Source organism: Abramis brama (assembly GCF_963993115.1).
Source record: "Abramis brama genome assembly, chromosome: 9".
In the NCBI taxonomy this organism is placed as follows: Eukaryota; Metazoa; Chordata; class Actinopteri; order Cypriniformes; family Leuciscidae; genus Abramis; species Abramis brama.
Genome location: NC_139971.1, coordinates 21329366 through 21356712, shown reverse-complemented (window position 1 = coordinate 21356712; position 27347 = coordinate 21329366). Strand labels below are relative to the sequence as shown.

The 27347-nt window shown below is 38.0% G+C and overlaps 2 protein-coding genes and 1 long non-coding RNA gene across 3 annotated transcripts in view; 1 reads left to right on the top strand and 2 right to left on the bottom strand.

Moving 5' to 3' along the window:
* Window positions 1–396: 396 nt before the first annotated feature.
* Window positions 397–7146, top strand: LOC311089503 (uncharacterized protein; the record flags this gene model as incomplete). The annotated part of the gene is made up of 5 exons (XM_084124225.1): window positions 397–510; window positions 3271–3470; window positions 3591–3678; window positions 4622–4792; window positions 6484–7146. 5 exons carry the CDS (start codon window positions 397–399, stop codon window positions 6793–6795), a joined length of 885 nt encoding a protein of 294 aa, XP_083980351.1. The 3' UTR covers window positions 6796–7146.
* A 186-nt stretch (window positions 7147–7332) lies between these two features.
* On the bottom strand, window positions 7333–9235 carry LOC311089097 (putative nuclease HARBI1). Its single transcript, XM_084123547.1, has 2 exons — window positions 8913–9235; window positions 7333–8410 (listed from the first exon to the last, which is right to left on the bottom strand). Exons 1-2 carry the CDS (start codon window positions 9147–9149, stop codon window positions 7379–7381), a joined length of 1269 nt encoding a protein of 422 aa, XP_083979673.1. The 5' UTR covers window positions 9150–9235; the 3' UTR covers window positions 7333–7378.
* Window positions 9236–11113: 1878 nt separating this feature from the next.
* LOC311089108 overlaps window positions 11114–27347 on the bottom strand; it is a 73639-nt gene continuing 57405 nt past the window's right edge. Inside the window, exons 2-3 of the long non-coding RNA XR_014607637.1 lie at window positions 12811–12845; window positions 11114–11872 (exon numbers count right to left, since the gene is read on the bottom strand). This is a non-coding gene — a long non-coding RNA (uncharacterized lncRNA). The remainder of the gene's footprint in view (window positions 11873–12810; window positions 12846–27347) is intronic.

Sequence of the window (27347 nt, the reverse complement as noted above, 5' to 3'; positions counted from 1 at the left end):
TTGGTAGAAGTTTCCAATCTGCCAGAAGATCTACTAAGGATACCAGCCTCTCGAGACTGGCCTCTGGTGTATTTCGAACAGCAGGCACAGTGCCCTGAAGCAGCGTACTAGCAGGGAACAACTGGCCTGACTGCTCTAGAGCCCCGCTTGGAGGGAGCGAGCAACCTTCGGGTAAAAACCCTCTGCGTCCCGGCATGAAGGCGGGGTTGGCAGACGGGCACCGTATAATGAGGTGGAAACCGTCTTCCCCACGGAGGGGTGGATTTCAAACAGCAGGCACAGTGCCCTGAAGCGACACACCGGCAGGGAACAACTGGCCTGACTACTCTAGACCCCTCCTTGGAGGGAGCGAGCAACCCTCGGGTAAAAACTCGCTGGGACCCTCTGCACCCCGGCATGAAGGCGGGGTTGGCAGACCGGCCCCCTGAGGGCACCAAAGGGAGACGGGCACCATATAATGAGGTGGAAACCATCTTCCCCAAGGAGGGGTGTACCCTCAGACACATCTCGGTAGGGGTGTACCCCAACACTGCTGGCGTCAGGGCTTCTTGGCCTACTTAGAGATAATAACGATGCTCAGATCCGTTTTATCATAAGTACTGATATTAGTAAGGGCACGAAGCACTCGCCGCGTGCCCTTACCATAAGCATGGATTTTAAAAAGTGCATAGTATTTTATACAGCTAAAAAGCCAGAAAAATATTTCATTTAATTTCTCAAAATTAAATAAAACCATAAACACAGATTTAGAAAGGGCACGAAGCACTCGGCGCATGCCCTTACCATAAACATTGATTTTAGAAAGTGCATAGTGTCTTAAGCAGTTAAAAGCCCAAAAAGATATTTTATTTAATTTCTCAAAATTAAACAAAACCATAAACATTGATTTTAGAAAGGGCACGAAGCAATCGGCGCGTTCCCTTACCATAAACATGGATTTTAGAAAGTGCATAGTATCATAGCTTGCAAACACACATTTTAGTTGTGATAATAGGAAAAAGAGAGAAAGGGAAACTCCTTGAGCTTAGTTTCCTCCGCATTCTAAATATATTGCGGACCCATAATATGAGATCTGAGCCGTAGATTCTTTATGTTGACCCATAATCTATGCACTGCCTCAGCAAGTGTGAGATCTGAGCTAGTTAAGACTCAACAGGGGCGGAGCTAAAACTTCCTTATAGTGCATACTTCCTTATAGTCTTTTTCTACACATAGCGAACATTTTTATGAAAGAAACTGTCAGCCCACACTGACGTGCATGCACCGCCCCCAAACAAACACTTTAACCGAGTGTATACCCGCTCGTAATGTAGTGAGGGCAGGGTGTAGGAACACGATTCAAAAGGCTGTTTGATTACATGAAGTGGTGAGTCTGTTTCGATAACTACAACATTCAGCTCCTCAGAACTGGATAATTGCAGTACCGGTACCTCATTCGGGGTGGAAGTAACCACAAGGCATGCTTCCGACCACGAGATGAGACACTGGACCTGGCAGGTGAAGGCAGAGAAAGGGCGAACCCCGTCTCTAACCCCTCTGCCAGATCCATTTGCGAACCTCATGACTCGAGCCGCCGCTCTGCCTCGGGGAACGCGAGCCGAGGCGTCCTCCTGAAAGAGCGATTGGCCGGAGCACAGCGTTCGCAACTGTCTCACAACAATGCTCATATTCAGCCCCCTCGAAGGCTGATTGAGCGGGCTGCGCTCCCAAACGAACAACACCTGAAATGAACAACGTATACCCACCCGTGATATAGATTAGGTAGGGACGAACACACTATTGAAATGTTGTTCGCTCGCCATTATAAAGTTCTTTTTTTTTTTAAATGTATATATATATATACAGTGAGGAAAATAAGTATTTTAACACCCTGCTATTTTGCAAGTTCTCCCACTTGGAAATCATGGAGGGGTCTGAAATTGTCATCGTAGGTGCATGTCCACTGTGAGAGACATAATCTAAAAAAAAAAATCCAGAAATCACAATATATGATTTTTTAACTATTTATTTGTATGATACAGCTGCAAATAAGTATTTGAACACCTGTCTATCAGCTAGAATTCTGACCCTCAAAGACCTGTTCGGCCCTGTCCCAATACCTCCCCTTACCCTAGATTTCTGCCCTAACCCTTGTTTTTGCGCGTTCTCGTGTAGGGGTAGGGTGTCCCAATACTCTAAAGAGCAAGGGGGAGTGCTATTCTCCCCTTAAAATCAACCCTCAAAACATAGTGCAGTCCGATGCAGGCTTAAAACGAAGTGGAAGATGAAATTACCCAGGATACCTTGCGGCCTCAGCAAGCCGGTAATTTTTTTTACACAAGATGGCGGACACCGCTGGAAAGGAACAATTGAATTGTAAGTATATTTTCGCAAATAAGCATGTTTAAATTTCTAAATATGTTGGAATATGTTAGTTTGATGAACATCCAATGGACTGTTAAGTTTTGAACACTAATATTAGAAAATATTTCGCGAAGCTATCTATCTGACGATGTTCACGATATCTGCCGAGTGCTTCGAGAGAGTCTGCCCATCAAATATACATCTGATTTGGGTAGTTCATCTAATTTTATTTTCGATTTTGGCTTCCAAGGATTATAAAAAGAAGATGTGAGGTAAAACTATTAAAAAATAGCTGCGTTCGTCTAGTGCTTCATCTTTTTCTTCACAGCGCGCTGTCACTTCTCCCTAACGTTAAACCCAAACAGCTCTGAGCACAATCAGTGATTGTTGTAAAATGCAGTGTCTGCTGATTCTAAATTGCGGGAGGTGTTTGATTGTAAAAAGAGCTATTATAAGCACAATTATCCGCGCAAGAGATGTACGTTGAGGGCGGCGGCGCGTTCGGAAACGGACTGCAACTAGACAAGCAAACTATTCTTTGGGTTTCATGTGCGCGTCTAAACGATCAAATACAGACAAAAATATGGCTAAATGACAGGTTTGGAGATTCACTTTAACACAGTGTATGTCTTAAATGGGAGTTAGTTGTGGAATAGTTGGGAGAAAATGTGTATTATTAGATCTGCATTCGGTCTTAAAGTGGCAGCGTCTAATAAACCTGCTAATGATTACACCTTTAATGTGAATAAAACAACTAGCCTAAAGGCGAAAAGAAAATTACTCCCAGCTCTTGAATGAATAACTTTAGCTTTAATAAGCATTAATCTATCTATAATAAACTATGCTGTGTTATTTTACATTTGCTTACTTTATTAGATTTCTAGCATATTTTTATGGATGCTTATATCCTGATCATAACTGGGATAGTTATGTGCATGTATTCACACTCATCAGATTGTATTGACCAAAAATCTGTTTAGTTCTCTCCTGTTAACTTGCAATTTACTTAGCGGCAACTGGTCTCTTATTTCAGGGACTGTCGAGCAGACCTTTGGCCTCATCAGGTTCTGGACTGAGAATGAGGAGAAGTTTACCAAAAAAAAATTTGCCTCCAAACTGTTATGGGAGTGAGTGACCAGATTGTACAATTCAATAACTGATAACAATATCAATGTCTGATAATGTTCTAGCCCCCAGGCAGCTACAATGCATTTTGACAGCTATTCTCATATTTGTATGTTTTTTAGGAAAGCAGTGAAAGACCTGGGCCTGGAAAGAAGGATTACAGGAGAGAAGGCAGGCAAGAAGTGGGAGAATCTAAAGAAGCGTTACAAGGTAATTCTTTGGATCGAGATCTGTTGCATGTCTTCATCACCTACATCTTACATCCTTTACACTAGGGCTGAACGATTTTGGAAAATAATCTAATTTCAATTATTTTTACCAATATTGCGATTGCGATTTAATATGCGGTTATTTTTTAAGCTCTTTATCTTTTCTATTATTCAACAAAGACAAGCAATAAATCTTGTAAAATATGGATGAGAATCTTTAGGCACCTCATGAGCCGATCAACTTTTTTTCTTATTAATTAATCTTATTAATAAAACTTAAAATATTTATTTAGTTACATATGTAGTTATAAGTAGGCTACTTTTGAAAAATAATTACACATTAAAAAAATAAATTAATACAATAACATGTTAAGAATTTTAAATAGGCTATATAAACGAATAGCTTCAAAACATAAAAGCTATCAATAACAAAGAGGGGAAAAAAACATTACAAGCAATAAACAAAGACTGCTTTCAGTATTTAAGAGTAGGCTGTCTAAACGTTTTTGCATTCAAGAACTGTAAGTGATTATTCTTTCTCAGTTTAGACACGAAAAGCTGCATTCACACTAATGCACAGATCTCTTTTGAAATATAAAATGTGGTTTGTCCTGTCTGTTTAATAACTTAAGATATAACTGACTGTTTACATTTTTGTGCCATAAAAGCATTTTGAGATTCAAGTACATTTAACCGCGTAGACGGAGTTGCTCACAGCCGCATGTGAGAGCGCTCTGCACAAAGTGCGTGTGAGTATTTGAAATTGAAAGCCTTTTGTTGATGGTTTTCATATTTTTATTTTTAATATACAGGCCAACTGCATTCCAAAAGACATATGCCTTTATAGAGCATTTGTAAGGAAAATACCGGCTTGGCCACCCTTTTGGCCACCCCTCTCACAACTGCTGTTTCTGTTTCTCTTTTTCTTTTCTTTTTTATTGTAGGACCTGAAAACACCAAAGACAGGCTCAGGAACAGAAAGTGGAGAAAAAACGGTATCCAACTGGCGATACTTCGAGGCGATGCATGCCGTTTTGGGGGGAAGGCCAGCTATAGATCCTCCTGTGATTGTGGCCTCTTTCAAGCCGGCAGAGGACCCCACATTATTGCTAATGGTAAGTTGATACTAGTAGGAACTAGGGCTGGGTATTGACACAAATTTCACAATTCGATTCGATTTCGATTCACAAGCTTGCAATTCGATTCGATTTTGTTTACGATTCGATTCGATTCAATATTGATTATTTTGTATATCAGGTACAATACATTGCAAATTTTCTCAAGGAAAACAAATCTCTTTCTATTATTGTAAACTATGGGAGTCAGTTGTAGCCTATAGGCTTCATTAGCCTACTATAATATTGAAGGTAAAAATTAACTGATTTGTATACAAACACTTAAAATACACTTATTTATTATTCACGCCACAGCGCCAAAACGGTAATTATGTTTTTGAATTTCATAAGAAACTAGACGCAATTTGAAATCTGAAACTTTGGTTCATATCAATAATAACAAAGCACAAAGATTATTGCGATTTATTGGATGGGATGCACGCAACAATGTTCCATTCATTCATCAACTGAAAACAGGATGACTAATCGATTCTTGGGATTAGAGCCAATTGGTAGGGGTGTGCGATATGACGATTTTTGATCGTGGACAATTAAAATGTCTCCACGATCTGCTTTTGAAGAAATATCGTAGTATCGCGCATTCTATCAGTTGCTATTCTGGCGCCCATCATTCTGAACAACGCGACGTATATTCACATAAAATGTTAACACAGCGGAAAGGGACACTGCAGTTCACAAAAGTTCATAATTTGCATGTGCTTTGATGCCTTGTCAGTTAAACATTTAATTCGCGTGCTGATGCACTGTTCTAACATGTGTTTCTCAGCGCGTACATCATGTGAAGCTCATATGCACTAAAAGCCTGTCTACCAGCGCCTGGATACTGGACTAAGTTATCTTTCGAGTCTTATTGTGCTAATACTGTCAAATACACACAAGGTTTACATAAACAAATTCGGTGATGTCTAAAGTGAAAGCAAACTTGAGAAAATTGAGAGAAAATCTGCTTGTCAAATGCGTGTATATTAGACACGTTGCGCGCAGCTCTTAAAGAGACAGTAGTAATAGTAAACACGTTGCAGACTGTCGTTCAGCCGCAGCATTAACGAGTCACATAATGGATTTAGATCGCTAAATAGTAGGTTTAAGAAGGCAGGCAGCAACTGATAATTGAAAATGGTTTGATGTAGCTTGATGGAAAGAATTTAAAAAGTGCAGGTAAAGGGATAAGCAAGCTGACATTGCAATTATAAGGTAGTTTACAAGGCAATGTAGGGACTAATTATATTTTGATGTTCCTCTGTTCTGTTGTGACAATAAAAGAAACAAGTTTCTTTTTAAAATGCAATATCATATCATATTATTTTAGTTAAAACTCATAAATAACTACAAATAACTAATGTTAGGGAAATCTGTTAATGTTTTGTTGCGCATTTCTGAAAAAAAAAAAAAAATATATATATATATATATATATATATATATATATATATATATCAGCCGATATATCGGAATATCGGATTTTAAAACCAACAAATATTTTTATCGGTATCGGCCTTCAAAATCCTTTATCGGTCGGGCTCTACTTGGGATTTAAGAATCGATATCGTTTCGTAAAAATGAGAATCGATTAAAATCGAGAAATCTATATTTTTTACCCAGCCCTAGTAGGAACTATCACATTTTCAAAAATAGCCTATGGTGCAATACTTGCAATACTTGTACCCCCCAGGCCATTGTCGCACCTGAACACGAACCCCTTGAGGAAGACATCTCTGAGCCCGTATCTACTCTTCATCCCACCACCCCAGTTCGTCCCACTACACCAACCACCACTTGTCCCACAACTCCAGCTACTACTCGTCCACCCACCACTCCAGCTACTCCGAGCTCCTCTAAGAGGAAGAGAGGAAATAATCTCATTCTGGATTTTCTTCAAGCAGAATCTGTTAAGGAGCAGGAAAGGCACAAAGAAACGGAGACCCAAACTGAGAGGTTTTTAACCCTCTTTGAAAAACTTGTGGACAAAATGCCCCAACAATAGTTATGTTGTGTTTGTGGACAAAATGCCCCAACAATAGTTATGTTGCGTTTGTGGACAAAATGCCCCAACAATAGTTATTATGTTGTGTTTGTGGACAAAATGCCCCAACAATAGTTATTATGTTGTGTTTGTGGACAAAATGCCCCAACAATAGTTATGCTGTGTTAAGATGTCATTAAAATGTTCAATATTTTTTTGCATGTCTAGATCATTATAAAAGAAACCATCACCAACATGTTTTCAAAATATAATTAAGTTTAATAGAACTAAAGTTAAAATGAACCATATGTACACACACAGTGGTTCCCAAACCTGTCCTGGCATACCCCCAACACTGCACGTTTTCTTTGTCTCCCTAATCAAACACACCTGATTCAACTCATCAGCTCATTATCACATGGGTTAATGAGCTGATGAGTTGAATCAGGTGTGTTTGATGAGGGAGACAAAGAAAACGTGCAGTGTTGGGGGTCCTTCAGGACAGGTTTGGGAACCACTGCACTAGAACAACCCAAAAGAACATGGGCATGTAAAAAAAAAACACTCAGAGAGTTGAACTATTTACAATTTTCATCAGAATTGTCTAATGAGGGGCTTGTGCGCTGATCAAGGCAGCAAGTCTGTCCCTTGTGGCATTCCCTGGTGTCTCATGTGCCTCAGGAGCTTCTTGTAGGGGAGGTTCTGGGTCCAGGATGTCCACTGCCACATCATTGTCAGGTTCCAGGACATCTCCATTGTCAATACAAACATTGTGCAGGAAAGCACAGGATGCGATGACCTGGGGTGCAAACGTAGGACTGACCTCCAGGGCCCTGAAAAGTGTGGACCTCCAACGAGTCTTCATGATTCCAAAGGCCCTCTCTACAATCGAACGTGCCCTTGATTGGTGGTAATTGAATTTCCTTTGCACTGGGCCATTCACAGGTTCCCTGTATGGAGTGATGAGGCAGATTGGTGTCTCCAAACAAGGATATCCGCCATCTCCCAGGATAAAGTATCCATTGGGTGGATAATTTCTGGCCAGATAAAAAGAACTGTTTTTCAAAATGCGTGTGTCGTGTACAGAACCAGGATAGCCTACAAAAATATCCAGGAACTTTCCAGCAGAGTCACAGATGGCTTGCATGTTTATGGAGTAAAACCCTTTGTAATTTAAATAGTCCAGGCGATGAACTGATGGGGGCTTAATTCTTATGTGACAGCCATCAATAGCACCTACGGCTTTGTTGAGGACGGGCGTTCCAGAACACTGGGCAAATCCATCAGCCACAGTGTCCAGGTCTGCAGGCTTCGGAAAGGCAATGGCTCTATGTAGATTATCCCAAATGAACTGTGCCACCTTGTGAATAATTCTGTGAACAGTGGATTTGGGCACACTGAAAACTCGCGACACCACACGATAGGAAAGTCCATGGGCAAGCCAATAGACATATATCAGGACTTCCAATTCATTGCCCCATCCATGGTCCTGCTCTCTCTGCATCAGGCGCTGCAGGGCATGCATGGCCTGCCTATTTAACCTGAAGTCATGTTTTATCTCTAACTCCACATCAAACCACAGGCGTAGGATGGGCACAAGGGTATTCAAACTGCAGTATGTCACTGGACGGTCACTCTGGAAAACAATGAACAACAAGTAGCCTAATAAAAACATGTTTTGCATTACACATTCCACAGTCAGTGTAGATTGGTGACATTTACAACAATAACATTTTTAGCATTTAGTCTTTTATTTGTAATAAACACTTTAAGTGGGCTATTTAAAAAGTGTTATTTATGTTAAATTACGTTTTTTTTTAAACATACACGCAGAGTGTTAACTTATGTAATATTGTGTTCATAGAAAAAAATCATCGGCAGCCACTCAAAAGTGTATGAATAAGATACATTTTTATTGTATCAGCACCCCCAACCTAAAACCACCTCCCGCACCCCTGGATTTAACTAACGTTATACGACCTGAATGTGTAGGTCGTGTTATTTTATCGACACAAACAACAGGTAAGTTAATTCTATTTGGGCTAGCGTTAAATCATCAACAGCTGAGGTAAACTTTTTTTTTTTTTTTTCCTGAGGTAAACGTATAACGTCAAAATATTTAAACAAATCGGACATACCTGAAATAAATCCTCAAGGCAAAGAAGACGGCGAATGCGTCTTCTATATTCCACATGTCTTCTCTGTTGATTCATCAGACGTAGATAAACGAACACAGCCCACACAACAGGCAACACAACAGCTGGAACCGGCATTTTTCTGAATGAAAATAGTAGTAGTAGACGACGCTGCGCGTGACGTAGTGAGGTTTCCCTCGTTTGCCGCGCTAATTTGCATATAGTGGTGTCCCATTTCATAGGGAAAGATCTTCAACTCCACTTCCCCTCGTTGAGGGGACTTACTTTCAAGGGCACTCAAAACCAAGTGGAAGTTTTAAGGGGGGAGAAATGGGACAGGGCCTTAGTCTGCCTTTAAAATGTCCACCTCCACTCCATTTATTATCCTAAATTAGATGCACCTGTTTGAGGTCGTTAGCTGCATAAAGACACCTGTCCACCCCATACAATCAGTAAGAATCCAACTACTAACATGGCCAAGACCAAAGAGCTGTCCAAAGACACTAGAGACAAAATTGTACACCTCCACAAGGCTGGAAAGGGCTACGGGGAAATTGCCAAGCAGCTTGGTGAAAAAAGGTCCACTGTTGGAGCAATCATTAGAAAATGGAAGAAGCTAAACATGACTGTCAATCTCCCTCGGACTGGGGCTCCATGCAAGATCTCATCTCGTGGGGTCTCAATGATCCTAAGAAAGGTGAGAAATCAGCCCAGAACTACACGGGAGGAGCTGGTCAATGACCTGAAAAGAGCTGGGACCACCGTTTCCAAGGTTACTGTTGGTAATACACTAAGACGTCATGGTTTGAAATCATGCATGGCATGGAAGGTTCCCCTGCTTAAACCAGCACGTCAAGGCCCGTCTTAAGTTTGCCAATGACCATTTGGATGATCCAGAGGAGTCATGGGAGAAAGTCATGTGGTCAGATGAGACCAAAATAGAACTTTTTGGTCATAATTCCACTAAACGTGTTTGGAGGAAGAAGAATGATGAGTACCATCCCAAGAACACCATCCCTACTGTGAAGCATGGGGGTGGTAGCATCATGTTTTGGGGGTGTTTTTCTGCACATGGGACAGGGCGACTGCACTGTATTAAGGAGAGGATGACCGGGGCCATGTATTGCGAGATTTTGGGGAACAACCTCCTTCCCTCAGTTAGAGCATTGAAGATGGGTCGAGGCTGAGTCTTCCGACATGACAATGACCCGAAGCACACAGCCAGGATAACCAAGGAGTGGCTCTGTAAGAAGCATATCAAGGTTCTGGCGTGGCCTAGCCAGTCTCCAGACCTAAACCCAATAGAGAATCTTTGGAGGGAGCTCAAACTCCGTGTTTCTCAGCGACAGCCCAGAAACCTGACTGATCTAGAGAAGATCTGTGTGGAGGAGTGGGCCAAAATCCCTCCTGCAGTGTGTGCAAACCTGGTGAAAAACTACAGGAAACGTTTGACCTCTGTAATTGCAAACAAAGGCTACTGTACCAAATATTAACATTGATTTTCTCAGGTGTTCAAATACTTATTTGCAGCTGTATCATACAAATAAATAGTTAAAAAATCATACATTGTGATTTCTGGATTTTTTTTTTTTAGATTATGTCTCTCACAGTGGACATGCACCTACACTGTAAAAAAAAAATCCCGTAAAAAAACGGTAAATCTCTGGCAGCAAAGTTTCCAGACGGATTCCGTAAAATTACAGTAAATAACCATTTCACAAAATTACAGGCAAAAAACGTAAAAATACAGAATTGACTTTACGGTCAAAATTAATTAAATTACAGTACATTACTGTTGATAATGGCTTATTAAACCGTGGAAAAACTGATAAATTATGTCAAATTACATAAAAAGAACATTTAACTTTAAGGTTAAACTGTAAATTTAGGGTTTTATGAAGTTATTTTATAATAATACTCTGTCTATCTACAGTAATTATCTTTTAATATATAGTTTTTCTGTGTAAAATAACTATGAAGTTATGTATAAAAATGCAATAAGTACATAAATTCAAATACAAAGTTTGTATATTTACAGCTTTAATTTTTGCAGATCCAGTTTCACAACTTTGACCAATCTCTAATTAAGTACTTAATAATCGCAAATGTACAGTCAATTTCTTTTAAATTAACTAAACGTACAAGTACGGAATACCTGCACATTTACAGTATTACTCATTAAACAAACACTGAACATCAAGATACGTGAATGATAGGAAATACAAGCTTAGTATATAATTTAGAACATGTAAAAATATCCACATTAAAAGACAATTGCTGTATACCTTTATACTCTAATATAACTTATTTTACACATTTACAATTACATTTTATCCAAAGTGACTTAAAATTAAAATTAAGAGAACAATAGAAGCAACAAGTGCAGTAACAAGTCCCAGTTAGTGTAGCACAGTACACAAGTTTTTTTTTTTTTTATTAAAACAAAGATTTAGTATTATTGGGTCAAGTGTTTATGAAAAGATGGATCTTTAGCGGTTTCTTAAAAATGTGTTGAGTTGGGCAGGTCATCCCACCAGCAGGGAACAGTCCAGGGAAAGGTCAGTGAAAGTGGTTTTGTGTCTCTTTGGGATGATGGCACCACAAGGCGCCGTTCACTTGCAGAACACAACTTCTGGAGACACATAGATCTGAAGCAGTGAGTTTAGGTCTTGCTGCAGCATCTGGATCAGTTGCAGAGGTTTGACTGATGCTGGAAGGCCTGCAATAGTCCAGTCTGGATAGAACAAGAGCTTAGACAAGGAGTTGTGTGGCACCGATAGGAAGGGCCGGATCTTTCTGATGTTGTATAAGGCAAATCAGCAGGATCGCAGCAAGGATGGTTTGGCTGAAACCATAAGCAGTTCTGTCTTGGCAAGGTTGAGTTGAAGGTGTCGGTCATTCATCCAGCAAGAATTTTCCATCAGGTAGGCTGAGATGTGAGCAGGAACCGTCAGATCCTCTGGCTGGAATGAAAGGTAGAGATATATGTCATTAAGTGATAGGAAAAGTCATGTTTCTAAATGACAGAACCTAGTTACAATACAAAAAAAAAATTAATAGATGGGTGTAATCTAACACAATCGTGGTCTAAAGGCTTTTTGCTGTTTTTACGAGCTCGCAGATGATTTTTTTCACTCGGGAGAAATCGAGTGGAATCGGTGATGCTCGCATGGTCGCGGCTCGCAGCATGTGAGAGGAATTACGAGCCGAGCCGAGCACGTTATGAGCACCTCCCCGACCTCCCGATCATTTTTAAACATGTTTAAAAAATTCGGGGAGTCGGCCCGATTTTCACCAGCTGTCCCCTATTGCTAATCATACACAACCACGTGGGGCTATACCTCAGTGGCAGCAACCATACAGCGTGCGCATACACTGTCACTGTCACACACACACACACACACACCTCTCTCTCTCTCTCTCTCTAGTTTTTATGTTGAAAGGAATGGCTACTGTTCTCTGCTTTACAACAAATCATTTGCACACACATTTCTGTCCTTTTTTCTATCTGAAGCTTTGCCTGCATGCAACATTGACGGTCTCTGTGTTTAGCGCGAAAGCTCACGTGATTGCTGCCGGCTCGGGATAAAATTCGTGCAGGACAGTCGTGCCGTGTACCAGCTGCTTTGACGCGATTATCAGTTAAACTGACTCGCAACGTGTGCAATATCTCACGACCTCCCGAGTGTCCGATCCTGGTCTGAACTCGCACCGTGTACGCCCGCCTTTACTGTAGTAAAACCAAACCTTGTGCAGCTCCAGTGGCCTCACAAGGGTCAAATGAATATTCACAAGGGAAAATACAGTATAAAATAAATTATATTTTCTGCCACTTTTAGTGCAATCATATGGAATCAGAAGACTCGACCATTACAATATTTTAAATGACTTCTTCCCATACCTTGTTTGCCATGATCATTCTGCTTTCCACTTGACCTGAAATCACAAAAAAAAAAAAAAAAAAAAAAATATATATATATATATATATATATATATATATATATATATTTTTTTTTTTTTTTTTTTTTTTTTTTTAACAACTCAGTATTACATTTACACATGTCAGAATATGTTCCACTGGGATAATGCAAAACCTCAACTGACTATGATCTGGAAGCTGAGCAGGAAAGGCTAACAGTGAAGTTTTGAGCTGAGACACCTAGGGGTGTAACTTTCTGTTCATCTGGATCAATGCAATTTTCATAACCAATGATCAAAAGTATCCTATGAAAAAGGCTACTATGATGACCCCAGGCCATCCAAAGTGTAGATAAGTTAATTTCTTCATCAGAACGTACATTCTATCATTTTTTATGTTATAAGCCTAATATATGCACATATATGCATTCTATAGCTACATTTTGGCAAACAGATGCAGCCAGAATATGCAATTTATCATGTTGTGTTCATATTCTAGTCTCATGTGCTTTCCTGTATCAACAAAAAGTACAGTATTTATTGAATTCGTTTTCTTAACAGTCTTGATAGCCACGTTAACCCTTACGAAAATTAACTATGGTTTAACCACAAAGAAAAAACAAACAAACATGGTAGGCCTATTTGTAGTATAACTGTGGTTATTAAAAATGGTAATACAAATCCGCCAAAAACGTGGTTACTATAATTTTACTATAATTAAAACCAAGGATATTTTTTAAGAGAAGAGTTTTCAGCTTCCAGACAGTGTTTCAAAATGTCCCGCCATTTAAGAGATTGATTTACTGACAGATACTATCGCGTATTAACGAAGATTTTACCCATATGAAAAAAACCTGCATGGTTCATATACAGCAACCATATATCTTCCTTACTTAAATCGGCCGGAATTACCTTCTGTGTTTCATATAAGGCCAATATATGTCCTATACAAAATCAGACCGATTATGGCCACTTTCATACTAAATAGCACACATACAACTTGTAGGGGATTTTTGCGTTATATATGAATACTGTTAAAAGACTTATATGAGTTTTACATGACAAAAGTATGCAAATGTGTATGGTATTAGTAGAAATATATAAAACTCATATAAAATCCATATATAAATCATTTAAAGTTCTCACATTGAATCATATGCTAGTCAAATTAAAGTCATATAGAATTTATACACATTTTGTGTCATTTGTTTATGTGTTTCATACAGATTTCATGTTTTGATGACCAACATCTGATTCACTTATATGCAGTTGGCAAATTTTTAAAGGGATACTCCACTTTAAAATTAAAATTCTGTCATCATATATTCACCCTCATGTTGTTTCAATCCTTTATGAATTTCTTTCTTCTGCTGAACAGAAAGGAAGATATTTAGAAGAATATCAGTAACCAGACAGTTTCTGGTCTCAATGACTTTTTTTCCTACTATGGAAGTCAATGAGACCAGAAACTGTCTGGTTACTGATATTCTTCTAAATATCTTCCTTTCTGTTCAGCAGAAGAAATTCATACAGGATTGAAACAACATGAGGGTGAATATATGATGACAGAATTTTCATTTTAAAGTGGAGTATCCCTTTAAATTGTACACAGTGCAGAAGCCGGTTCGAGGATTACTAGCTGTCAGAATATCACTGACCTTTATGAAGACTGTTAATTTTCCTACAGGATTTGAAAGAGCAGTTATAAAGCAATGACATTGTAAGACCGTGCATTTACATTAATTGTGAACTGTCTGGGCCTGTTGTTTGTGAACAAATCATAACATATTATTGCAAATGAACAAAGTTGAGTCAAATATGTTTCTAGATCAGTGATTAAAATGTTGAAAATTGGCTGGAATATGCTTTTGTATATGAACTCTGGTGGTGATGCACTCAAAAAACTTTTAATATTATTTACTAAATTTTTTTTGGTGAAACATTTTTACACTTAAAATATTGATTAGATTTTTAAGCAGTGAAATAAATTACATACACTGTATTAACTGAGTAAATGTAAGTAAAACTAATTAAATAGATCTGAGTAACTGCATTTGGTACATTAACAAATAAAATTGAGTAGAAATAATTTGGGGAGAACATTTAAAAACAAATATTTATGAGTAATATTAACTGTGTTTATATGCCAGTAATATTAACTTTTTTATTTCCTCTAAACCTTTGTAAAAAATATTCCATACAACCACCGGTATAACTACATGACATTGGCCTTTATTGTCAATGAGTAGCCTACAGCAATACAGCATATTTTATAATCTTTTTAACACGTATACAATATTTAAACTCATGCAAGAAACATTTTCGAAGTAAAAATTAAACATTTAGGCCTAAACATTCAAGTAATTCAAGTGTAATCAACCGGTCTGTTATCCAGTATCCACCGGATCAGCGCTGGTTCCCATCCCGGAGACGGACTCGCCTCTGCGGGGAAACTTCTAACTTTACACCGCCGTTCTGCGTCACTCACAGCCGAAATATGCTGCGACGCGACTGACTCCATCACCTGCCAATAAACAAACAGTGCACAGTTCTGAGGACATTTTATCATCCAAATTAGTTATATTCATTATCTTTAGGAATATAGTCGTGTGTTTATGCACGCCGTTACAATCATGTGAAAAGGCAGACGCGAGCCGACACTCGGTGAGTAACATTGCATCTCTGTATGTTCTTTCGCATTAAATAAAATGATTTAAAGCACATTAATGATTATACAGATCAAATAAAACATGCACACACCTGAATTTCACAGAGGAAATGCACCAATTCTGCGCTGCTGAGAAGAGAAGAACTCTCTGAAGACTGAAGAGAATTCAAACAGCGCGCTCACTCAACCGTTGAGCTGTCGTCTGGTCACGTCAGAGTGGAGGGGGGAGGGGGAGGTGCGCGCATTGTTTTAATTGAGTAAACTTAATTTCTTATGCGTGTTAAATATTAATAATATTGATTTTATTTAAGTAATATTTGTGGTTCTTGAAACAGATCATTTTAATTATCCATTCTCAAATATGGTGATGGAAATTTCACAAATATATTAGCTCAGTGTATTTTAAATAAATTATTGGTTAGTCAAATACTAAATTATTTTAGTGAAAAACTTCAAACTTAAATATAACTGTAAATTTCAGACAAAATTAATTGTTGGAGTTTTAGTCAATTAGCCTATTTCGGTATGTTCAACTCAAAATATCAAGTAAATGATATTCAGAGATTTTATTAAGTGAATAAAGTTAATTATTGCTGTGATATTTACTAAGCCACTGAATTATTTTTTTTAGAATTTATTTTTTATTTTACCCATAAGAATCACTTCGACATTTAGGAAAGTTATATGTTAAGAATAGAACTGCATGTTGTATACCATAGTAGGCATACTGTGATAATGTTTAGAGAAATTTTCACAAATGAAAATGAAATCTGGTGATGCAGGATTTAAAATGAAAACTATTTATATGTGAAATATGCAACTGTATCTTGTAGAACACACTCTAATAAATGTGTGCTTGTTAGTGTAGTTTAAATGTTGTGTTTCATCTAAGGCTGATTATACAGTAGGCCTATATACAGTAACCATGATTGACTACAGGCATAGGGCTTGACTTAGGACAAGATAAGAACAAGCATGAGTGAAGTACAGCCTTATACTGATTAGTAAACTGCACTGTTTTATACACATCCATGTTGGACATTCATATTAAATTAAATTAGCATTATTTTCCTATGTTTTTACATCATGAAAATCTATATGGCTTCAGTTGTATGTAGGACATATATGACATAATATGATTAAAAATACACTAATATTATACAATTTATGTATGTGGTTTTTGCAGCATATATGTCCCTTACAATATTCTGTTGGAACATATAAGAATCACAGGAGTTCCATATGGGTATACACATTTATTCGGACTTTGATATGTATAACAAGTCTACGAAAGCTTGTTTTAGGTATTTTGAGATGTGGGTTCAGCTGATCTTTCTTAAAACAGATGGATGGAAAATGTAAAGACGCATATGCTACATTTTCAGTGTTTTGCCCTCCAGCGTAACACAAATGTAATATAAATTAAAGCTGCAAGCAGCATTTATCGGGGTTCAAGCAGTTAAGGCCTTTAAGAAATTTAAGCACAAAAGCATCAAAAGTTATTAAGATTTATTTAGCAAGCATATAACCACTGACATAATAGATGGAAAAGACCATTTACAGCCAATACAGACAGTTTACCATGGGATATATATGGTTTTAAAGCTTTTTAACAGTTATAGCGCCACCTATGGTCAGATCTCCATAAAATTGTTTACTGTGACTTCAAATTGAACCCATACACATGTGTACTGAGTTTGGTGAAGATATCTCATTTTGAAGATATCTCATTTACTTCTTGAGTTATAGCCATTTTAGTAAAATAGGATCCTCCCACAACAATTTACCACATTCTAGTATTATTTACTGTGATTCTAGCATGATTTGCCATATTCTAGCATGATTTACCATGATATACTACATTCTAGTATGATTTAACATTGTTTACTGTGATTCTAGCATGGTTTACCATAGTTTATTATGATTTATCATAGTTTATCATGATTTATCATAGTTTACCATGATTTACCCTGTTCTAGCGTAGTTTACTATGATTTACCATGTTCTAGCATGATTTACCATGATATACCACATTCTAACATGATTTACCATTGTTTATCCTGATTTATCATGGCTTACCATGATTTATCCTGTTCTTGTCATGATCCTGGTTCTGTCCTTCTCTTTTTCTTTCCTTTGTCTCCCTCTGCTGGCTGTTTTACGTCTCACTACCTCCTCTCTCACACATTTACGCACACACTCATTAACGCATCACCTCATCTCTATCAGCTGGTTCTCATTCACATCCCTCTTACACACCTGTTCTCAATCTTTCTCTTTTGTCTTCGCTATATCTAGCTTTCTCTTTCTTGTTTGTGTTGTCGGATTATTGTTTGACTGTGATGCACGTCGATTGTTATAGCTCTGAAAAGAAACCTAAGTCCTGTCCTGTCCAGTCCTGTCGGGTCCTGCTGTTAACTGTGCAACTGTTATCATTTGCTGTGAGTTACCTATTCTGTGCTGTACCCAGTGTTCTCCATGGAGAATAGCAGAGGGTTCCACTGCTCACCTGCTTCCCAGTCCTCGCTGCCCAGGAGTGGCCAGATCGACAGTATCCTCAGTTTCTTCATTCAATGAGTTGATCTACAGCATCCTCTGTTTATTCATATTCTGAGAGAAGCAACGAACTAAGTCTTTGTTTCATTGTCTGAGAAGTGACTTTCTGTTATCAGCCTGCACGGCGTTATCTTGTTTCAATTAAAAGAGAACATTACCTGCTTTTCGTCTCTGGACCTCTCTCTGTTTTATCACAGTTCTAGCATAGTTTACCATGATTTACCATGTTCTAGCATGATGTACCATGATATGCCATGTTCTAGAATGATGTACCAGGATTGTAGTGTGATTTACCTTGATACACCACATTCTAGTATTATTTATTATGATTTACCATGTTTTAAGTGTGATTTACCATGATTTACCACATTGCTAGCAATTATGTGAAGTATCAGTAAAAATGAAGTGATAAACTCTGACAAAATATGTTTGTGCTACAATAGTAATTGTTATATAAGTGATTTTTTGTGTTTTATTGTTATATAAGTGATTTTAGTGTCTAATGAATGCAAAAGCATATGTGAGTAGACTTCATTAATGAGTAGAATGGCCAGCAGAGGGCAGTAGAAGACCACATATTGGCTCACTTTCACTTTAAACTTCTTGATTTTCACCATTTTTCTGCACTAAAGCAAACCAGTTTTTCCATTTTAACTCCATAATGCATGTTTACATACACACACACACACACACACACACACACACACACACACACACACACACACACACGACAAATGTTGTTGTTGTTTTTTCAATGCTATTGGGATATGTCATTATGAAAATATATTTGAGTGGTCTATAAACATTTCACAAAGTCTTTGCAAGCTATTAATCAGATGATTCAGAATTTATTCAGAAACCTAAGACTACACACACACATTATGTTGTAGATACAGACATTTGAACTGTATGATGTGATCAAACTGTCAATACTAATACTTTAACAGATGGATTTTGACTAAATGTAATTGTAAATGTTAAAATAGTGATTTTATAAAGTCTAAATATAAATTATAGAACAATATGACAAAATGACTATTTTGAACAGCAGGGGGCAGTAAAATACCACTTATTGGCTTAACATGCCATTATAATCATATCATTTTCACCTTTTCAACTGTTATAGAGGCAAATTTTGTCAGATCTGTCTGAAAATTTTCATGCATGTTCAGAGTGATATTTCACATGTTCTGACTTGTTTTTATGAAGGTTTGAACATTCATTAAAGAGATATAGGCTTTCGGGGACACTTGGTAAAGGCTACATTTTGAAGTGAACCTATTATAGCTATCCAAATGAAGTAGTTCAACTTTTTCTGACAATTATTGATCTAGTGAGTCCAGAGAATTCTATTGCACTAGTTTTGAACATTATGATATGAAAATTATATGATCAGAGATGGAAAAGACCATTTACAGCCAATACAGGCAGTTTACCATAGGAAATATATGGTTTTAAAGCCTTTTAACTGTTATAGCGCCACCTTTGGTCCAATCTCCATAAAATTGTGCATGCTTGTTTGTGATGTTATGTCACATATGCTCACCAATTTTTGTGAAGTTCTGAGTTTTCATTTAGGATTTATAGGCTTTTTAGTGTATTTTGCCACGCCCATTTTATAAATGACCCTATTACAGCCATACAAATACAAAAGTTCAACTTTTTTTTGATAATTATTGATCTAGAGAGTCCAGCGAATTGTCCTAGACTGGTCTGGTTCCGATCGGGCGAAAAACCAGGGACTAGTTCGCAAAAGTAGGTTTTGAACATATTCATGAATATTTAATGAACTGTTTGATTGACAGCAATGGTTCTAGAGGCAAAGTTGTTCATCATGAGCAGATCTATCAAATGATATGCATTTTGTGATAATATGTGTAACACCACGTGATTACAGAGCCATAAAACTCGTTAGCGCCAACTAGTGGCCGATTTCTTTTAAAATTCTTACAGACCTCCAGGGCCATGAGTCGAACATGCCCATCGAGTTTCGTTCCGATCGGCCTCCGTTAACCTTGTCTAATAGGTGCTCAACTTCATTGGCCAATGGCGGCCATGTTTTTTGAGATACGCCAATGTCCTCATAGACATACATGGCACCTTGGACCAAGACACTGCATACCAATTTTCAAGTCAATCGGACTAACGGTCAGGTGGTTATAGCCCTTTTCATGTTTTTTTCATATTATAGCGCCACCTAGTGTTCAATCGCCGCGATTTTTTTACTGTGACCCCAGACTGAACCCATACACATGTGTACCGAGTTTGGTGAAGATATCTTATTTACTTTTTAAGTTATAGCCATTTTAGTAAAATAGGCTCCTCCCACAATGTTTATTTTGCGCCCCCTAGCGACCAGGAATCGAAATTTCAACTTTTTTTCGATAATTATTTATCTTCAGACTCCAGAGAACATTTCTGCACTGGTTTGGTTCCGATCGGACAAAAAACCACGGACTAGTTCGCAAAAGTAGATTTTCGACAAAATTCAAAATGGCGGAAAATCTATCATGACGGAAATGAAATCGGAGATATACGTTTTGTTCGACGGGCTTCCAGCTTTCCAATGATATAAGACACTTGAGTCTACGACATACGGTCTAGGAGTTATGAGCTGTTTTGCGCTTTTGGTCGCTATAGCGCCACCTATGGGCCAATCGGGGTCATAATCTCTGAACCTCTCCTCGATTTTTGTACTACCATCTGGCAAAGTTTCAATGCTCTAGCCCTTACGGTTTGGGCTGCACGATGCGTTTTACGGCAGAATAATAATAATAATTAAAGCTGCAAGCAGCATTTATCGGGGTTCAAGCATTTAAGGCCTTTAAGCACATAAGCATTTAAGACATTAAGGTTTATTTAGAAAGCTTTTAACCACTGAAATAATAGATTGAAAATTCCATTTACAGCCAATACAGGCAATTTACCATAGGAAATATGTGGTTTTAAAGCTTTTTAACAGTTATAGTGCCACCTTTGGTCCGATGTCCATAAAATTTGGCATGCTTGTTAATGATGTTATGTGACATATGCTCACCAATTTTTGTGAAGTTTTGAGTTTTCATTTAGGATTTATAGGCTTTTTAGTGTATTTTGCCATGCCCATTTTATAAATGACCCTATTACAGCCATCCAAATGCAAAAGTTCAACTTTTTTTTGATAATTATTGATCTAGAGAGTCCAGAGAATTGTCCTAGACTGGTTTGGTTCCGATTGGGCAAAAAACCTAGGACTAGTTCGCAAAAGTAGGTTTTTAACATGTTTGCGAATATTAAATGAACGGTTTGATTGACAGCAATGGTTCTTGAGGCAAAGTTGTTCAGTATGAGGAGATCTATCAACTGATATGCATATTGTGTGGATGTATGCAACACCACGTGATTACAGAGCCGAAAAAACTCGTTAGCGCCAACTAGTGGCCGATTTCTTTCAAAATTCTTACAGACCTCTTGGGCCATGAGTCGAACATGCCCATCGAGTTTCGTTCCGATCAGCCTCCGTTAACCTTGTCTAATAGGTGCTCAAACTTCATTGGCCGATGGCGGCCATGTTTTTTGAGATACGTCAATGTCCTCATAGGCATACATGGCACCTTGGACCAAGACACTGCATACCAATTTTCAAGTCAATCGGACAAACGGTCAGGTGGTTATAGCCCTTTTCATGTTTTTTTCAAGTTATAGCGCCACCTACTGTTCAATCGTCGCGATTTTTTTACTGTGACCTCAAATTGAACTATTACACATGTGTACCGAGTTTGGTGAAGATACCTCATTTATTTCTCGAGTTATAGCCGTTTTAGTAAAATAGGCTCCTCCCACAACGTACGTTTTGGTGCCCCCTAGCGACCGTGAATCGAAATTTCAACTTTTTTTCGATAATTATTGATATTCACACTCCAGAGAACATTTCTGCACTGGTTTGGTTCCAATCGGACGAAAAACCTAGGACTAGTTCGCAAAAGTAGGTTTTTGAGAAAATTCAAAATGGCGGAAAATTTTCCCAGGCGGAAATGAAATCGGAGATATACGTTTTGACCGTCTTGAGCCAAGGATTACAGTGATATAAGACACTTGATTCTATGACAAACCGTCTAGGAGTTATGGCTGATTTCATACTTTTGCTTGCTATAGCGCCACCTATTGACCAATCGGGGTCATACTTTGATAGGTTCTCCCCAAATTGAGGACTACCATTTGGCTGAGTTTCAAGTCTCCAGCATTTACGGTTTGGGCTGCACGATGCGTTTTAGGGGAAAATAATAATAATAATTAAAGCTGCAAGCAGCATTTATCGGGGTTCAAGCAGTTAAGGCCTTTAAGGCATTTAAGCACAAAAGCATCAAAAGTCATTAAGATTTATTTAGCAAGCATGTAACCACTGACATAATAGATGGAAAAGACCATTTACAGCCAATACAGGCAAATTGCCATGGGATATATATGGTTTTAAAGCTTTTTAACAGTTATAGCGCCACCTATGGTCCGATCTCCATAAAATTGTTTATTGTGACCTCAAATTGAACCCATACACATGTGTACTGATTTTGGTGAAGATATCTCATTTACTGCTTGAGTTATAGCCATTTGAGTAAAATAGGCTCCTCCCACAACGATTTGCCACATTCAAGAATTATTTAATATGATTCTAGCATGATTTACTATCATATACCATGTTCCAGAATGATTTATTAGGATTCTAGCATGATTTACCTTGATACACCTCATTTCAGTATTATTTACTATGATTTACAATGTTTCTAGCATGATTAACCACATTACTAGCAATTATGTGAAGTGTCAGTGCAAATGAGGTGATGAACACTGACAAAATATTATTGTGTTATAATAGTTAGTTATATACGTGATTTTTAGTGTGTGTCCAAGTATGAATGCAAAAGCACATGTAAAATATTTCATTATTAAGTAGAATGGCCAGCAGAGGGCACTAGAAGACCACTTATTGGCTCACTTTCACTTTAAACCAGTTTTCTGCACTAAAGCAAACCAGTTTTTCCATGTTAACTCAATGCATGCTTACACACACACACACACACACACACACACACACACACACACACACACACAGCATAGTTAACCATGATTTACCATGATATACCACGTTCTAGTATTATTTACCAGGAGATAAACGACAATCTAGTATTATTTACTTTGATTTACCATGTTTCTAGCCTGATTTATCACATTACTAGCAATTATTTGAAGTGTCAGTGCAAATAAAGTGATTAACACTGACAAAATATGATTGTGTTATAATAGTTATTGCTATATATTTTTAGTGTGTATTCAAGTATAAATGCAAGCACATGTGGAAATATTTAATTAATAAGTAGAATGGCCAGCAGAGGGCACTAGAAGACCACTTATTGGCTCACTTTCACTTTAAACCTCATGATTTTGACCAGTTTTCTGCACTAAAGCAAACCAGTGTTTCCATGTTAACTCAATAATGCATACTTGCTACATATGCTACACACAATAATGCCACACACACACACACACACACACACAAATGTTTCAGTGATATTGGTGTCACATTCACCTTCATCACATTCACCTTCTGTCTTCATCACATTCACCATCTGTCGTCATCACCTGCACCTGCTCCTCATCACCCTCCTCATCATCACCTGCTCCTCATCATCATAACCGTCACCTGTTGTCCTTGTCTTGATCTGTGTATTTAAGTTCCCCTCTCATCCATTATCATTGTCGGTTATTGTTTGTGCACTAGCACTCTGTTATGTTTGTTTTCATGTTGGAAAATAAAACCTTTGTTATATTTGTACCACACACACACACACACACACACACACACACACACCATCATTTATCATGATTTACCATGGCTGATACCAATACCAATATGAGAAAATGACTATTTTAAACAGCAGGGGGCAGTAAAATACCACTTATTGGCTTAACATGCCATTAATTCATATCATTTTCACCTTTTTAACTGTTATAGAGGCAAATTTTGTCCGATCTGTCTGAAAATTTTCATGCTTGTTCAGGGTGATATTTCACACGTTCTGACTTGTTTTTAAGAAGGTCTGAGCATTGATTAAAGAGATATAGGCTTTCGGGGACACTTGGTAAAGGCCAGATTTTGAAGTGAACCTATTATAGCTATCCAAATGAAGTAGTTCAACTTTTTCTGACAATTATTGATCTAGTGAGTCCAGAGAATTGTATTGCACTAGTTTTGAACATTATGATATGAAAATTATATGATCAGAGATGGAAAAGACCATTTACAGCCAATACAGGCAGTTTACCATAGGAAATATATGATTTTAAAGCTTTTTAACAGTTATAGCGCCACCTATCGTCCGATCTCCATAGAATTTTTCATGCTTGTTAATGATGTTATGTCACATATGCTGACCAATTTTTGTGAAGTTCTGAGTTTTTATTTAGGATTTATAGGCTTTTTAATGTATTTTGACACGCCCATTTTATAAATTACCCTATTACAGCCATCCAAATGCAAAAGTTCAACTTTTTTTTGATAATTATTGATCTAGAGAGTCCAGAGAATTGTCCTAGACTGGTCTGGTTCCGATCGGGCAAAAAACCTAGGACTAGTTCGCAAAAGTAGGTTTTTAACATATTAATGAATAATTAATGAACAGTTTGATTGACAGCAATGGTTCTTGAGGCAAAGTTGTTCAGGATGAGGAGATCTATCAAATGATATGCATATTGTGTGGATATTTGTAACACCACGTGATTACAGAGCCGTAAAACTCGTTAGCGCCAACTAGTGGCCGATTTCTTTCAAAATTCTTACAGACCTTTAGGGCCATGAGCCGCACATGCGCATTGAGTTTCGTTCCGATCGGCCTCCGTTAACCTTGTCTAATAGGTGCTCAAACTTCGTTGGCCGATGGCGGCCATGTTTTTTGAGATACGCCAATGTCCTCATACACATACATGGCACCTTGGACCAAGACACTGCATACCAATTTTCAAGTCAATCGGACTAACGGTCAGGTGGTTATAGCCTGTTTTATGTTTTTTTCATTTTATAGCGCCACCATGAGGCCAATCGTCGCGATTTTTTTACTGTGACCCCAGAGTAAGCTCATACACATGTGTACCAAGTTTGGTGAAGATACCTCATTTACATCGGGAGTTATAGCCATTTTAGTAAAATAGGCCCCTCCCACAACGTACGTTTTGGCGCCCCTTAGCGACCGTGAATCGAAATTTCCACTTTTTTTCGATAATTATTGATATTCAGTCTCCAGAGAACATTTCTGCACTAGTTTGGTTCCAATCGGGCAAAAAACCAGGGACTAGTTCGCAAAAGTAGATTTTTGACAAAATTCAAAATGGCGGAAAATCTATCATGGCGGAAATGAAATCGGAGATATACATTTTGTTCGTCAGGCGTCCAGCTTTCCAATGATATAAGACACTTGAGTCTACGACATACGGTCTAGGAGTTATGAGCAGTTTCGCGCTTTTGGTTGTTATAGCGCCACCTATGGGCCAATCGGGGTCATAATCTCTGAACCTTTCCTCGATTTTTGTACTACCATCTGTCAAAGTTTCAAAGTTCCAGCTCTTACGGTTTGGGCTGCACGATGCGTTTTACGGCGGAATAATAATAATAATAATAATTAAAGCTGCAAGCAGCATTTATCGGGGTTCAAGCTATTAAGGCCTTTAAGGCCTTTAAAGGTTTTTAAGCACAAAAGCATCAAAAGTTAAGTTTTATTTAGCAAGCATGTAACCACTGAAATAATAGATTGAAAAGTCCATTTACAGCCAATACAGGCAATTTACCATAGGAAATATGTGGGTTTAAAGCTTTTTAACAGTTATAGTGCCACCTTTGGTCCGATGTCCATAAAATTTGGCATGCTTGTTAATGATGTTATGTGACATATGCTCACCAATTTTTGTGAAGTTTTGAGTTTTCATTTAGGATTTATAGGCTTTTTAGTGTATTTTGCCACGCCCATTTTATAAATGACCCTATTACAGCCATCCAAATGCAAAAGTTCAACTTTTTTTTGATAATTATTGATCTAGAGAGTCCAGAGAATTGTTCTAGACTGGTTTGGTTCCGATTGGGCAAAAAACCTAGGACTAGTTCGCAAAAGTAAGTTTTTAACATGTTTGCGAATATTAAATGAACGGTTTGATTGACAGCAATGGTTCTTGAGGCAAAGTTGTTCAGTATGAGGAGATCTATCAACTGATATGCATATTGTGTGGATGTATGCAACACCACGTGATTACAGAGCCGAAAAAACTCGTTAGCGCCAACTAGTGGCCGATTTCTTTCAAAATTCTTACAGACCTCTTGGGCCATGAGTCGAACATGCCCATCGAGTTTCGTTCCGATCAGCCTCCGTTAACCTTGTCTAATAGGTGCTCAAACTTCATTAGCCGATGGCGGCCATGTTTTTTGAGATACGTCAATGTCCTCATAGGCATACATGGCACCTTGGACCAAGACACTGCATACCAATTTTCAAGTCAATCGGACAAACGGTCAGGTGGTTATAGCCCTTTTCATGTTTTTTTCAAGTTATAGCGCCACCTACTGTTCAATCGTCGCGATTTTTTTACTGTGACCTCAAATTGAACTATTACACACGTGTACCGAGTTTGGTGAAGATACCTCATTTATTTCTCGAGTTATAGCCGTTTTAGTAAAATAGGCTCCTCCCACAACGTACGTTTTGGCGCCCCCTAGCGACCGTGAATCGAAATTTCAACTTTTTTTCGATAATTATTGATATTCAGACTCCAGAGAACATTTCTGCACTGGTTTGGTTCCAATCGGACGAAAAACCTAGGACTAGTTCGCAAAAGTAGGTTTTTGAGAAAATTCAAAATGGCGGAAAATTTTCCCAGGCGGAAATGAAATCGGAGATATACGTTTTGACCGTCTTGAGCCAAGGATTACAGTGATATAAGACACTTGATTCTATGACAAACCGTCTAGGAGTTATGGCTGATTTCATACTTTTGCTTGCTATAGCGCCACCTATTGACCAATCGGGGTCATACTTTGATAGGTTCTCCCCAAATTGAGGACTACCATTTGGCTGAGTTTCAAGTCTCCAGCATTTACGGTTTGGGCTGCACGATGCGTTTTAGGGGAAAATAATAATAATAATTAAAGCTGCAAGCAGCATTTATCGGGGTTCAAGCATTTAAGGCCTTTAAGCACATAAGCATTTAAGACATTAAGATTTATTTAGAAAGCTTTTAACCACTGAAAAAATAGATGGAAAAGTCCATTTACAGCCAAT

Bases quoted from the DNA above. Each gene is read 5' to 3' on its own strand.
- LOC311089097 (XM_084123547.1), bottom strand. From the start codon at position 9,149: ATGAAATGGGACACCACTATATGCAAATTAGCGCGGCAAACGAGGGAA. The intron at 8,411-8,912 runs GTATGTCCGATT...ATTGTTTTCCAG, and splicing joins GCCTTGAGGATTTATTTCAG to AGTGACCGTCCAGTGACATA.